Here is a 14,563-nt window from a genome sequence, read left to right as displayed (position 1 = left end):
AGCCTGATACGTTCCACTTACACTTTTAACGACGCCGACTCTTAGCAGAGCATTTCATCATGCGCATGCTGATAACTGTGAAACAAATGCCTGATAGGTAGTAATGGGCCCTACGGATGGAATGTTGGCTTGAAGACCATGTAGTTGGTGTTTCATGCTACAATGCTATTGTTTACTTCTCGAAAACTCACGTTACACCTCCCTTTGTCGTAGCAACGATTGACGCAAGGATCAAGCTATGCGAACCGAGGCACCAACAAGCTCCTTAACAGTAGAACGATGGAAACCTCTAATTCCTGTGATGAGCAAATCTAAGTAGGTTGTATCGCAAGTATCGTGATCCTGTATTTTGTTGGACAAAAGGCTTCTGTTGGATCTTAGAAACTCACATTTTGTTAAACGAGATCGCTGCTTTTTAATTCGTGCTCAAACCATCACCCTGGATATATTTACTGCTCGAATCCGCTTGACTGCGATTTGTTCGACTTTGGATTGCTGCTTTAGTAGTTTGTGTTAAGCAGTCGTTGTTTTTCAGCGATTGTTTGCCTACATTACTGTTTGAAATAATTGACGCTTGTTGACTGGATGATGCTGGCTTGCGTTGTCATACACTGAAATACTGAGATGATCGGTCAACAGGCTTCGAGCCGGACCCGGACAGTTATTAGGTTTAGTCTTGTTGCAGACGCAACGCCCCTTCCTGTCTCTGCAGGTACTGTATAAATATAAATCTACACGAAGGCCAGTGAAAAGAATAGTGCAGGTATTTCTTTGGTAAATTCGTGTACACATGTGGCGATATAGGCCGCGATCTGTGCTCCAAAGCCATTTTGCTCTAAACTACTGGAGAAAATCAAGTAGCATGTACTCGGAGTTATTGTCATTCCGGTCAAAACCACAGAGCATATGTACCCTTGAGCAATACAACGAACAATATTACACTGCCAATATATATCGGTGCTCCGTAGACTCAGACAAACTAGCAAAATTCGGTGCGGTAAACCGCCTCTTCATCGCACCGACTGGGTAGCCGGTGCACTAACAACTCAGCAACCCTCTACTTGGGACCAGCCATCCCCAGCAGATTTTCAACTTCCTGCCTAAACTGAATCGTCGATAAATTTGGACGCAATAGCGATGACAGAGCACAGTTTTTCGCGCAATCAGACCACGACACCGGCAAACTTCGACGCCTGCTTTGAACTTGTAGTTGTTTTGGCGCGGGTTTTTCGACCGCTGGTCTAAAAATGCATGGCTAACAACGCCGATTTAGGTTACAACAACATTCACGGTTGCCCGCACTTTAAAATTGCAAGCTCACCGCTAGTTTGAATAGGATTGACCGTAACCCATCGACTGTGTTTTCACCCACCCATTTTCAGAGTCCGGTTGTCACAAGGACCAAACTAAGATTGCAGATACTGCAAAACTTTGGTATCTTTGATCCTTGCTCACTTTCATCTGTTCAGTATACATATTGTAGTCAGCACTGATTGCATCCGGTCGTGTTAGTACAACTTTTTTCACAAGATTGTCTACACGCAGCATCGTACACACGCTACAAACAGTCCAGATTGGAAAGTTGTGGCTTTAGAGGTTTCACTACTTAAGTATAGTCTGCGGTCAAGAATATTCAGGTAGTCGTCTTACAGTTGACTCAGCTTCGGGTGTGAGTTTATGTTTACTTTAAGCGTAAAGAAGTGTGTGGTGAGAGAGAATATCCAAACTTCTCAGGTGCTTTTGATTATTCTCTAAATGAAGTACGTACATCGATTGAGCAGTGCCACATGAAGGTAGGCAAGTTGCACCTTGGTGAGTTTCCAGAAAATCGTTTGGTCATGGCATTTTTCCAGAGCAATCCGAAATACGAGAGCTGATTGGAAACCAACCTTCCAAAATCTGCACAAGGACTAACAAATCGTACGCTTTATATGCTCTAATATGTGGGGACCTGCCAGACAGCACATTCTGAACTTCAGCAAACTGGTATGCAGTTCAACACGCTGCTGAGACTGTCGAGCGAGTGTGAGTAGCACGCACTAGCAATAAAACCGACCAGTCGATTAATGTGATAATGGTTCCAATTGTTTTGTCGCACTGAAGTACACCGCATAAATTACGCTGTCGCACCGCGCACCGATATACCAACGGAAACAAACTGAAAACCGCAGTAGATTCCCATGGTTACTTGGATCGCGTAATGATCCACGCCACAGGCGCATCCATGTACGCAGATAACGAGTTTTATCATACTCTCGTGCCGCTGACTGAGTCCGGATCGATACCGTCAGATGTAACGAGATTTCTCCCTGCCTCTCACCTATTCTGGAATCACATTAGTTTTCTCTTGCCGTCTGCATCATACTGACTGCTACGACAAGCTGGAGGGATGCGAGGCGTTAGGCAATCCACCCACGCCGGTCAAATATGAACACACTCTCTCGTTGAGACAGTAATTCGCCTACGTCCAGGGTACTCTAGTTCAGCAGTACCAAAATGCCCGCATGACATATCAGATGTCTGGGACCCAAGTCCCTATACGATCAATCCTAGGAACCGCTAATGGGCTGTGATAAGAGTGAAACACGAGTTTACTGCTTCCCTCTATTTCGTATGGAGTGACCTGAATGACTTCGCGATAAGGACTGTTCAAACAGGAGTGATGTGAATATAAACGACGGCTTGTTCACTGCATCGAATCTTCGAACAGCTTGTGAGTGCACTAGTCAGTACAGTTGGGGAGGCATGGGAGAAGTATTCCCTGGTTTACATGTCAAGTTAGAAACGTGCACTTTGTCCAGTGCTACACGACCTAGAGTGACGTCCATTCAGTCTAGGATTAATTCGGCGCAACTCCCCAGTCCATCTTGTCGAGACCACAACAGACAAATTTTAGAAGCGCTGCTTTTGGCTGATAGTTTATACCAAAACTTTATCAAGTGGGTTGATGCCATGAGTAGTCCATCTAAAGCATTTGACCTCACATAAGTGATCAGTGTAACCTATAATGGGAGAAGCCTCCAGCAAGGTGATCTGTCGTGTTCGCGCATTACAACACTTTAGAGGATTCAAACATCAAATTACTGGTACATTTCTCGAGAAACATTACAACGAACACCATCGCAGCTAAAACAGTATCTTCCGGGCACGAGTAGGTAACAAACATGGGTACAGTGCAACAGGTTGGTAACCCCACTCTGAACAAGGTGTCGAAGGTCGATATTGCTGTACAATTGTATGTATGCACGAAAGCGTAGGGGTACTACACAGTAGATGTTACTGGTGGCGTGCTTATTGGTTGATGCTTCAGTTCCGATGCAGCATCGCCGGAAGGACCAGTTCTTGGAATCCAAGAGGCAAAGGTTAAATAGCCGGTGTGACCAGCCATCATAGCCTGTAATGAGAAAGGAAAACAAAAGGCACTATGAAGCTACTCACGGAGATAAGTGGTGGACAAAAACATAGTAAAAAACACCACATTCAACCATAGGTACACTTCAGGGGAAGTATATAGTTGACCTCCTTTGCACTTGATCGTGTTGCACGGAGAATCCTCGAGAATGGTCTCTTCTCACATAGAAGTGTTTTGGGGGCTATTCTAGCAACTGCTCCCAAAGAACCAATGGACAATACCACGAAGAAACGGTAATCAGATGAAAATCAGACTGATTCCTCAAAATCCCGATTATAGCAGACTACAAAGCATGGAAGCTGGACAAGCCTAGCGACCATGAATGATTCGTCGGCCAAACGGAGAAGTCACGTTTCACGGCACAGAGATGGATAGAACAGACAGCCTTCATAAGCCATAGCGAATTCACCCACATGCGTTCAGAACAAATCGTAATATTGTCATTGCTGGTCAGCTGAGAGCATGGTAATGCAAAAGAAAACAGTGATACCAAATACCATTTACTGCAACACTGTGCACTTCCGTCTGAGAAAAAGGCCTGAGGAACTGTCGAATCTGCACACAAATTGAATGAACCGAGAGCTTTCATTGTACTATGGATTTGCTCACTATAGTGGATCGGTAAGCCGGGGTCCTGCCAACATTTCTTTTGTTGTTTTTGGGCGCAGACGTAATAATAAAGCACGGAAATCACTTATGGTTGATTTCACAGAGCCACCGGATCAATGTCTGGCGAACGAAATCGTTTGCACGTAGCACAACTTCATTTATGGTCAAAAGCTTAGGATTCGATAACTTGTATCGAAACTGTCGGTTGGCTGTTGATAATTCACGACTGCGAGTCGACTTCCGAGGTGATGATTTGTGGCCTGATAGCATTTGGAATGTTTACGGCCGCGTGTTCTGAAGACGTGCATCTGCGTAGCCGTGGGCGAATTGGTAGACTAAGTACGGAGAGACGAGTTAGAGAATACTGTTTGACACTTAGAACCACTGTCAAATGTAGCTGCGTTGCAATGGAACCAAGAATCCCACCGAAATCGTCATTGTTAACTTTGCACCACAAGTTGACTGAGTTCTTGACAGCACACAGCTCATACGGCTGCTGAAGGCTCTTCCAATAGCGGTTTCGTCCTCCTTGGCGATCATAAAATAGGCGCTTTCTCTTTTAACACCAAATTTCAAGAAAATGTCGAAATACACTCCACTGCAAGCTAATTTGTCTGTAAGTGAAAATTTATCTGCACGGAAGTCTTCAGACATCCACGTGAACCTCAGTAAAGTGCTCTGGAAAATCAAATGTTCATAAGTTTATCGTTAAACTCCTCATCCCACTCCATTCGGTCCAGGCTGTATATCGACGAGAATGTTGGTTGTTCAGGCAAAGTAGATGATTGTCAGTTTGTTCGCTGAGGTGACAGCCAGTGTATTGTTAGAGAGCGTAGTGGTTGGCACAACCACCGGTCTATCGCTAAACTCCGTAACAACGTACTGATGGTTTCACTTCGATTGGTGACCAAACGCTTGCAACCTAATTGCCAGCTGAGCGGACAAACCAACGACCAGGCTGGACATTCTATTCACTGTAGAATCTCCACAGAGGTTCGAGAGATGCCCAATGCTGGTAATTCCAAATAAGCATGAAATAAATGCACGGTGTTTCGCTTAAAGGACGGGACACACTCCAAACTGAGTAACAAAAACCCTATCAGGTTGGAAGTTGCTTCGCATTCAGGCGCCGTCACCCATCAGGTATCCGTCAACACAAGCGATAATTGGAGACCGACTAATCAGACCGCACTAAACCTGAATAGGTGCGCAAAATCTGTTGAATCGGACAAATCGATGAGCCTGAGATTGATCTGATGATTCGCTCAGCGGTGCTTCTAGTATCTTGAACACATTCTGCATTATCCCAGAGGTATCTCTATGAGAGGAGACTGTAGTCATCCTGTCACATATGTAGCGAATGGAATATCTTCACGCAGAGCAAACCCCACCGATACCAGAACAGTCGTCCGGAAATGGCCACGGAAAATTCACAGGACGAGGCTCAAATTTGGCGTGGAGCTCTGTTAGCGTTGCATAAACAAGAGTTGAGACCCCTTCGACAGGTTTGACTTCATCTGAAAATCGACAATCAATTGATACAATAAGACACCCCAATAAGTCATTGATTCAATGAATCGTTTTAATTAAAATTGACCTAATGACCGAAAGTTGTCCGCTGCAAGCGGTATATTGTTACATCTGTAACCCGACCCACCTGAGGGACTGCTTCCCAGGAGAAACGTGATTCATCTCGACGAGCCGGTGGTGGCCGAGTACATTTCGGACGTTTGGAAGCGCTCGTTTCTTCGGAAACAGTGTCCTCAGTTGGTTCATCCTCTTCGACGGCGCCAAAAATACGCCTTCGGTTCAACCCACATGGAGGTGGAAGCAGATGTCTCTTGGTCCACCACGGCTCGTTGGATTCGGAAGGGGGGCCTGAGACAAGAGCTTGATTATCGAGCCGTTCACATATGCCAACTTGCCCTGTAAAAACAAGATAGGGGTCACTATGAAAATACACAGCATCCGGGTATCACAGAGTGGAGAAAATACTGTTCGCTCAACCTTCCACAGATGATCCGAATTCAGAAGGGGAGACAAAGACTAACACATACTAGTAAGACGTTAAGATTAAAGTATAACTTGGACTTTTGTGAGAAATTTGCCCCACGACATGCTCATCCAGAAGCCTCACAGTTCACCAAAGTTAAGTTTAACTTCACACTTTCCAAACGCGTCAGTGAATCGGATTTTCGGAACGATAACAATCAATGAACAGATTACTAGCTCATTCGTTCCAACGGTTCTTCGGTCACCTAAATATCAAGACCGCCTCAGTAGTCATTTAACTATCCTCATCCGCATTTCCAGAACAACCCTGAGTGTGGTGACGACTGAGCAACAGATACGGCTTGATGCCATGAAAAGTTGGTTATCCCGTCTTGACGACCACCAAGTTTAACTTCCCCGACCCATTGCATACGTAGGTCACAGCTTCGACGGATAAACAGATCGATCATTCATTCAGCTGTATCACCCTTTCGGTGCCTAGCCGCCATGCCACCCAAAGGAATCACGAGGGCTGATACTGTCAGGTTGCCCAAACCTAGACAGGGAAAGTCGAAAGGCAGACGTCAGGATCGAACAACGGACCTTCCGGTTGGTAAATTCGCGCTCTAACCACTCGAGCCATCTCGCCCCGATCGATGTCAGGAGTGGCCGCTAATCCCACCCTGGCAAGTTTGCAATGCTCATTAGGTTCTCCAGCCCCGTACTTGCATCGTCTGGATCAACGTATGACACGGTATCGTACTCGTTAGTTTGCATCAGTTTAAAGTTGAACAATCGGAGGACAAAAAGCTATACAACAAAGTCAGAACATACCCATGTTGGGGACATTGAGAAAAGCACGAGAAACGTCAAAGGTCCGTTGAAGACATTCACTGGTCTGAATCTGAGAAAATCCCGCCTTCTGCAAAGCTGCACATGTGCGCTGAACCTGTTCGATGCATGGTGAAAATGAACAAACACGTCCACCTGGAACAGAAGAAGAATACAATTACCTAGACAACAAGAGCCTACACGCCTGGAACTTTTCCCCTGAAGAGACTAGAGGCGAGCAGAAAAAAAGCTAGGCGTCAAGCAACTCAGTTATTTATTTTATCGATAACTAACTGCCCGCATGCACTTTCCTAACCAAATCTCAAGTGACCCAACTCCTGATTCCCTAACAGAACGTCCGTAAGTATAAGGGCCGTCTAGTAATCAGCTGTCTTCGATCCCGCATACACTCCCGACCATTGATCGTTTGTCTTCATTCCGAAAGAGCGAATAACCACAATCCTCACAATACCCATCAAAGCAAACAAATCAGCTGGTGGTTGACTCGTTTTTGTGTGCTTGATATATTCGCTGAGGAAAACATATAAAGCGCCAGCAATTGTCTTCAGACTGTCGTCAATTGACCAGTACAAATCGTGTTCATGTGCGAATGAGGTGGACATGTACACTGAAACATACAGTATATGGTAACAAAAAAAGCTGTCTAGTTTAATTCAAGTAGCTGTGTGAATGAGCGCATACATACGATTGTTGTCTATGGAGGAAAATGTTGGTAGCTCAGGTAGGGTAGATGGTCGTTGATTGTGCCACAACCACTAACCCACCGCTACACACCACTACACTCCCGAATAACGCACTGATGTTATCACCTCGATTGGTGATGAAACGTTTGCAATCGAATTGTCCAGCTCAGCGAACAAGCCAATGGCCACATACGAATGTTGCGGTTCTGCTGATGTTTGGCTTGAAAACAGTCGTGTCTTGAAAATATCCCCACTTTACCCACAGAACCTTGCCTGGAAACATCAAAACCGAGAGATTCAGCTGGGTCGAGGTGAATTCCTCTAAAAAACAAATTAGTTTGCAAATGAGTGTATATTCACTAACTTGGTTAACCTTGTTTGTTTGAATGAATTGGATGCCCACAGACCAAAACAATAGGATATTAACGTCCAAATGGACCCTCCAAAATCCAGATAGAAATGGTGGATCCACTCGTCACGTTTCGCCCATGATAGATTCAACATACCATTCAGTAGTACCTTTGAAACTGTTGAAGGATGCTCTGCAGAGCAGATTCTTTGAGACGACTGACAGTGCCAAGGATTCGAATACCCAAGACATAATGACTTTTTTAATTTGATTTGATTCTCGTCTCCCTAGCTACTGATTTTTCCTGCTCGAAAGCACTCACTTTTACCACGAAATTGGTGTTTCATGCAACCAAGCTGCATGAGTTGTCACACTTTAAATGTTCAGTTTCTATCCATTTACGGATGGACACTGTATCTATGAGAACGCTGTTTAGTCCCTTATTGGTTTATAGTTTTCGTCTAATCCAGAAAATCAACCATAGTAGATCATCAGTGACTTAGACCATTATTAACTGCGGGTAGTGATTCACTGGAGATTTCACTCATTAGATTAACAGAATGGAGGGTTCTACCTGGAACATTCCCAAAAGATAATCTTACGGCATGCTAACGAGCCAGGCATACGAAAGGGCGCTTCATAGAACCTTTAGACAGGAGAAGCCCTACAACACAGCTTACTTCACATTTGGCCAACAAGGCTCGCTACACCTTCACGCGGAAGAGCCACTCTGACTGGAACTGGCAAACTAACCCTATTAGGGAAACCAGTGTGTTCTACCTGCCAATAAGATTCCTACCAACTTAGTGGAGTTACGCAAATTCACTATGAAAAGGAATGCTGCCAAACATAAAAGAAAGTCGGAAATACGGTAGTACACGTATATGGTCGGAGCGAAGCAACCCTAGCATATGCATGTATTCAATATCTTAATGACTCTGCGAATGAAGAGAATAAACTGGAAATACACTCTGATGGAAGTCTTCGTTTTATTGCATCAAAATAAAGCCAACAGTCAGGTCGAACTATTACTGAGTGAACGTTGATGGCAAATAGACACCAGAAGATTGAAATGCTTGGTCGTTGGCTTGTTCGCTGAGCTGGGCAGTTTGGTTGCAAACGTTTCATCACCAATCGAGGTGATAACATCAGTGCGTTATTCGGGAGTGTAGTGGTGTGTAGCGGTGGGTTAGTGGTTGTGGCACAATCAACGACCATCTTAGCCCAGCTCAGCGAACAAGCCAACGACCATCTACGCTACCTGAGCTACCGACATTCTCCTCTATTGAAATGCTTGCAAAATATTAAGCTTCGTTCACAAGTAACCCATGCACACTATGCCTGATTATGTCCGTGTTCTCCTCATTTTCCCGACGGCAATAAATTCACTGACACAAGGTTTGATCCCGCCTGCCATTCTTAAGTCATGCAAGGCTACCACAAAAAAGGCCAGTGGGTGGCTGAATGTCTACTAACCTGAGTCCGGTTGAAATACTGCCGGTAGGCTGGGGACAACAAGCCATGGCTGAGGAAGATCAAGCATGACAGCATTCACGCCCGCGAGGTTGTCCTGATGACCAAAAGGTGGGAACCCTTCAGTACAGACGTCCCTATGTATCACTTTGATGCAGTCACACAGACCGTGATTCTGCAAGAGCAAGATGAAATAGATACGGAAATTACGGTAAAAAGCGATCGAAATGCAGCCAGCACCTGGTTAGCGCAAGGGGGAATAATGCATAAAAACATCCACTGCACCACACGTATTCACATACTCACGTAGTTACTTTTATTAATATCTGGTTAAGTAGGAGGCGTAGGGGGTCAGTTTCGGTCAAACAAGCTGGTACGAAAAGAGAAAATCTACGGGGGTTACTATGCAAGTGTCATGATAACGTTTACGAACCGCCGCATCAACTACACAATAAAATTCAGGCTGAAAAAGTCTGAAGAAAAGCTAAGCAGGAAAGTGTACGCCAAAGTTCGAGTCTTTCCAGGGTGAAAGACAAAATGCCTCCTCAGCACTTCTTCAAACTCTTAACCACGCCTTCAAGGAATCGATTAGTTCGCTCGCAGACACCCACAAGACTCCTTGACGTCATATGATTCCTTGATATATCGGTTCGTCATACCTTCATCGGGACGAAGACGGAGCTGAAAGGTTTCTTCAGCGTTGTATAGAAACACAGGGACGCTATGGAGGGTAGAAACAGGAAATGGTGGCTAGTTGCATTTATGAAACTTCCGTCATGAGAATTTTCCGACTGAGCTTATTTTCAGCCGCTTCACCAAATCGTACGAGCATCTTTCACGGTCGTTCCGGATTCATTTACCTGATGTTCCGTCCTGAAATAACGATCATCCGGTATGCAGGGAACCTACATTTTTGGCTTCAAGGCCTCCACATTTCAGCAGATTGTAGACAGTAGGTGACAGTAGGTGGGAGAAAAGTCTAGGCAGGCAGTTGTATACCTCGTTCCACTTGGTTGATATTTCCGCTATTCCGCAAATTGATCTTTTCCCGCTTGCACTAGACCACGAGGAAAAAATATGGCACCATTCACCGTAACCCAACAGCCAACAGACTGGTGTTTTGCGGTTTATGGTCCCCGATGATCAGCTGTAGACCAACATGGTCTACTGTAAAAACACACTTTAAACTAAGATATTCTTACAGACATCACTCACTGTTTATATGGTTGTTGAAAACCGCTCGCGCAAAGAATTTTTAGTTTGGATGACAAAATTCCATTCTGCCTTATGGGTGGCAGTGGCCGGTCTCAAAAAAAGCATCTAACCTTGAATTCATCCCGAGCACACTCCACACGACCGGCATGAAAGTCGAACGTGACAACGCTGCCCGTAGGCCAGACAGCTTGAGCAAGAAAATGCGTCAGAGATCCGCTTCCGGTACCTGACTCAAGAACTCGGCAACCAGGAACAAGGTCCAGGCCACCAACGATGAGACTGGCATCTGGAGGGTATATTATCTGAGTGCGGTGGGGCAAACTAGCAGACCATAGGATGGGATCCAGGGAGAGGATATGGACATGCCCAAGTGAGGTTGCAATCTGAAACACCGAATAAATAAATAAAAATAAATGCAAAAAAATTCGACTGAGGTGCATAACGAAGACGGGTTACAGTTGAAAGCATTTCTTGATACTTTCCTTACGCTGCAGGTTGCAAAGACCATGAACCTGAACCGAACGTATAAAGTCCGAAGGGTGACGGAAGCAGGCCCCCATGTCACGGGCACCACCATAATCAGACAGAAAAATCGGTGTCCACAACGGTGCTTTACTGCCGCACAACCAAAAAGTTAAGTTAATTATATTTGAAGACCTGAATTGAAGAAAAATAAAAAGGATATGAGGAGGACTTAGTGCCAGTCTATCACAAGCATTTTGAAGTGCATCGACTCCAACTGTTGAGTCAGAAGATCTGGATGCTGTGGCCAAACCTCAGAATGGAATTTCCGCTCGACAAATCATTCGTCTTGCGACAAATGAGTAAGTCTTTGGACCTACCAATTACAGCTGCATATTAGTTACAGGTGTTGGTGGTTGCGGGGCGTTGTGGAATGCACTCACATGACTCTTGTTTGAAAAATGATCATCTTGTCCTTACACAATCATGCTGGTGATTTCATACAAAAGAGGAGAAGCACTAGACTCGAGGTCCTCAGTAGTGCATACCCAGTGACCGTGCCGGGGTCTGAACTCAACACATCTGACGTGAGAGATGGGGGTGTTACCACTACTCCACCAGCGCACGCTGGATCCATCTGAATTTTTCCATCTAAATGGGTGAACATGTTCGCGTTTGAGTGATGTGAGCAGAAGCCAATGCGTATTAAAGCAGAGGAGTGTATAGCTCTTACTCTATGGGGAAGCATGGTTAGAGGATACGAAGTGGCGAGAGCATGAGCACGAAAATCGGTGGATAAATTTGACATGGCAAGAAACAGACGAGCTAAGTGGAACGAAGGAAGGATAGATCGTCACGTACCCAGCTAGACCTTGAGTGCTACTTAACCGGGCAGGAACTCATAGAGGAAAATAAGCTAGGCTGGGAACCTGAAGGAACTGTAAGGTAAAAAAAAACGGCAACCATTCCAAACTATGGACATCAAGTTCACGAAGAACGCAGAGTTCTGCGGCGGGTCGAACCGAACAACGAGTTCACAGATAGCGGTAAGCAAAGAGGAAAGATTACGCGTCATTTCCGTTCAATAACGGATGAGCGCAGAAAAACATTCCAATTCAATCAATCAATTTATCAACTATAGACCGTGTGTCATATGTACATTTGTTCCTGGTGCTAGTTTCGATCACCGGGAAGTGGGAGTGTGGGACATATAGCCAAGTCTTGGAGGCGATGGCTTGTTTGGTTAGTTCGGGAACTGAGTAGCCAAGCATTAAAGGCAATGGCTTTGATGTGCGAGCACCCCTGACTGTGTGATTTGACCACTTATGCCAGTGTAACTGACCATTGATGAGTTAAATTCCGGGGTTCCCACCTACGTAGGCGGCAGTTATTGATGGGCCGAACTTTCTTTGAGATAGTTAAAAATCAAGCGCTCAAGCGTCACTGTGGGCCTGACAAGCAAAAATGGGCGTACATGTGGACTCCACTACTCAGCTGAAAAAAAGGAAGTAGTAAACGCTTTGGTAAGCGAGGTGGAGGAGGTTAACAAAAACGGGGGCTTCATTTAAGTTGGAACAACGCAGAAGAGCTATAGAAGGGTGAGTTAATGCCGCAATTCAAACCACAAATGTTGCATTGAGTTTGCAAAAAAGAAAAAGGAAGGATAGCTAAAAACCACTACAGCTTGTACAGCTGGAGACTGACGGGTGACAGGCCGGAATCCGAAACTGTGGGCTAAGATTGGCGAACAATATAAGGCTACAGCAAGTTTGCAGGTATTAAATCTGCAGGCAAAAGCGTGAGCAATCTATGATCTGATAATCTTTTCCTCTCTGATCCTATTTGGCTTTGTTATGCCTATGCATACCCAAACCCCAATACTTTTAAATGACTTGCTTGACCGATTTCTATCCTTCTGCAGGGAGTCTCCGGATATGGATCTTACGTCCTTCCATAATAAACAATCCTCACCGGCTTAGAATGCAAAATGCTTTCGAGACCTGCTAGGAAGAAACTTATACTGGTCATCAAGCAATCATCGCCCACGCAAACCAACGTGCAAGAAACTTGGGTGAACGAAACCGAAGAAAGATGGTCATTGTAGCGCTTCGTATAACATAAATGTTTGGACGGAAAGGGACAGGGGTATCGGATGATCTTATTGGTAGAGCTGCAGTGCTTTCCTTGACAACAGTGTAGACTGACCACCACACCCTTACATAAATACCGCGTATATGTATTAAACGATATGAGCAGAGCTTACTTTAGATCCGTAACATTTCCCAATGCAATCATTGTGTCGGAGGGCCCCGTATCTCGTCTGTGTGACCGCATCCCTTTGTAGCAGAATAGCCCTTGTTTCCAATTTTCCCGTAACCACTAGGATGCAATCACCCAGTGAGGCCGTATGCTTCTGAAAAGGACAGTCAGCATTGTTTGGACCCATGTAGTGGGGGAAGGAACCAACCAGACTGGCAGATAGATGTCCAAAAACTGAATCGCCACAAGCGGAACGTGAACTAAAAAAGGGGCACAAAACTTTCGAAATTAGATGTAAATAGGAGTGGTTGTTCGCGAAAGAAATTTAGGTATAAAGCGTTACCAAACCATAACTTCATTTCAATTATGCAAACCGCTAATGTCGAAATCCCCAACACTCACTAGTGTTACGTATGGCGCCATAACGTCCACCCTCACCCCTCTCGTGGTGCAAAGGTGATAACCATGGTGTGACTTCCACCGGGTATGTGCCACCGGTATGTGCTGTGGTTTTAGTATTATCAAGGTATGGAGGATTTTCGACCGGCCACCCGGTCTACTAGAAAATTACATATGGGCCTAATGAAAACACCAAGGAATAGTGAGTGCTACGTCACCACGAAGGCGTTTCACGTGTCACGAGGGGAACATGGAATCGTAGTCATTATTTAGTCCATGATTATTGTAAGAACCGTGGGACAGTGACCGGTAACCATGAGGCCAAGCTGCTCTACGAGTTTTACATGGGTATACAGGGACTGAAAGGGCAAACTCCAACAAATGCCAGACCAGACAGAGTGGATGGACGCGATCCACCCGGAATCCAACGGCCTTTCAGCTCTGCTCCCGCCCCCTCCGCACCCTGCCTACTGTCTTGCAGTCTTCCGGACTGAAACTTATTAAGGTGTGGCGATTTTCGGGCCTCAGTAACCCACCAAACCGTAATGGAAGAATGCTATTCAAAATCCGCGGTCTTCTAACAAACGGTTTTGCCGCCTTTCACGTTAGGGATTGGAAAAGTTGTGGCAACTGGTCTCATGAGATTTGGCCAACTCAAGAATTCTGACACCGACCACTGCTTCCTTGCGGTCACGCCTTTGAATCTAAGGCTTTGGCCGAGGATCCTAGTCATTCTTCTGAATATGTTTGGATGCCAGAGCAGCATCTAGGTCTATATAAAACCATGGACTTACAAGTATCATCATCATGAAAGACAGCAACATCAGTGTTGGCACGGAAGCCTCACTGTCGTACAAT

The 14,563-nt window shown here is 45.2% G+C and overlaps 2 protein-coding genes across 2 annotated transcripts in view; one reads left to right on the top strand and one right to left on the bottom strand.

The window, feature by feature from the left end:
- Positions 1-238: 238 nt before the first annotated feature.
- The window catches only part of T265_02277 (hypothetical protein), a gene marked incomplete at both ends in the record, with an annotated part of 20,996 nt that continues 6,671 nt past the window's right edge, over positions 239-14,563 (top strand). Inside the window, one exon of the mRNA XM_009166481.1 lies at positions 239-315. Within this exon, the coding sequence (XP_009164745.1) occupies positions 239-315 (77 nt within the window). The remainder of the gene's footprint in view (positions 316-14,563) is intronic.
- The window catches only part of T265_02278 (hypothetical protein), a gene marked incomplete at both ends in the record, with an annotated part of 19,368 nt that continues 7,660 nt past the window's right edge, over positions 2,856-14,563 (bottom strand). The window contains 6 exons of the mRNA XM_009166482.1: positions 2,856-3,394; positions 5,679-5,947; positions 6,848-7,000; positions 9,374-9,545; positions 10,696-10,968; positions 13,311-13,566. Of these exons, the coding sequence (XP_009164746.1) occupies positions 3,263-3,394; positions 5,679-5,947; positions 6,848-7,000; positions 9,374-9,545; positions 10,696-10,968; positions 13,311-13,493 (1,182 nt within the window). The remainder of the gene's footprint in view (positions 3,395-5,678; positions 5,948-6,847; positions 7,001-9,373; positions 9,546-10,695; positions 10,969-13,310; positions 13,567-14,563) is intronic.

This window comes from Opisthorchis viverrini (genome assembly GCF_000715545.1).
Source record: "Opisthorchis viverrini unplaced genomic scaffold opera_v5_26, whole genome shotgun sequence".
Lineage (NCBI taxonomy): Eukaryota > Metazoa > Platyhelminthes > Trematoda > Opisthorchiida > Opisthorchiidae > Opisthorchis > Opisthorchis viverrini.
Note: the sequence above shows the minus strand (reverse complement) of the source record. Positions and strands in the feature narration are given on the sequence as shown.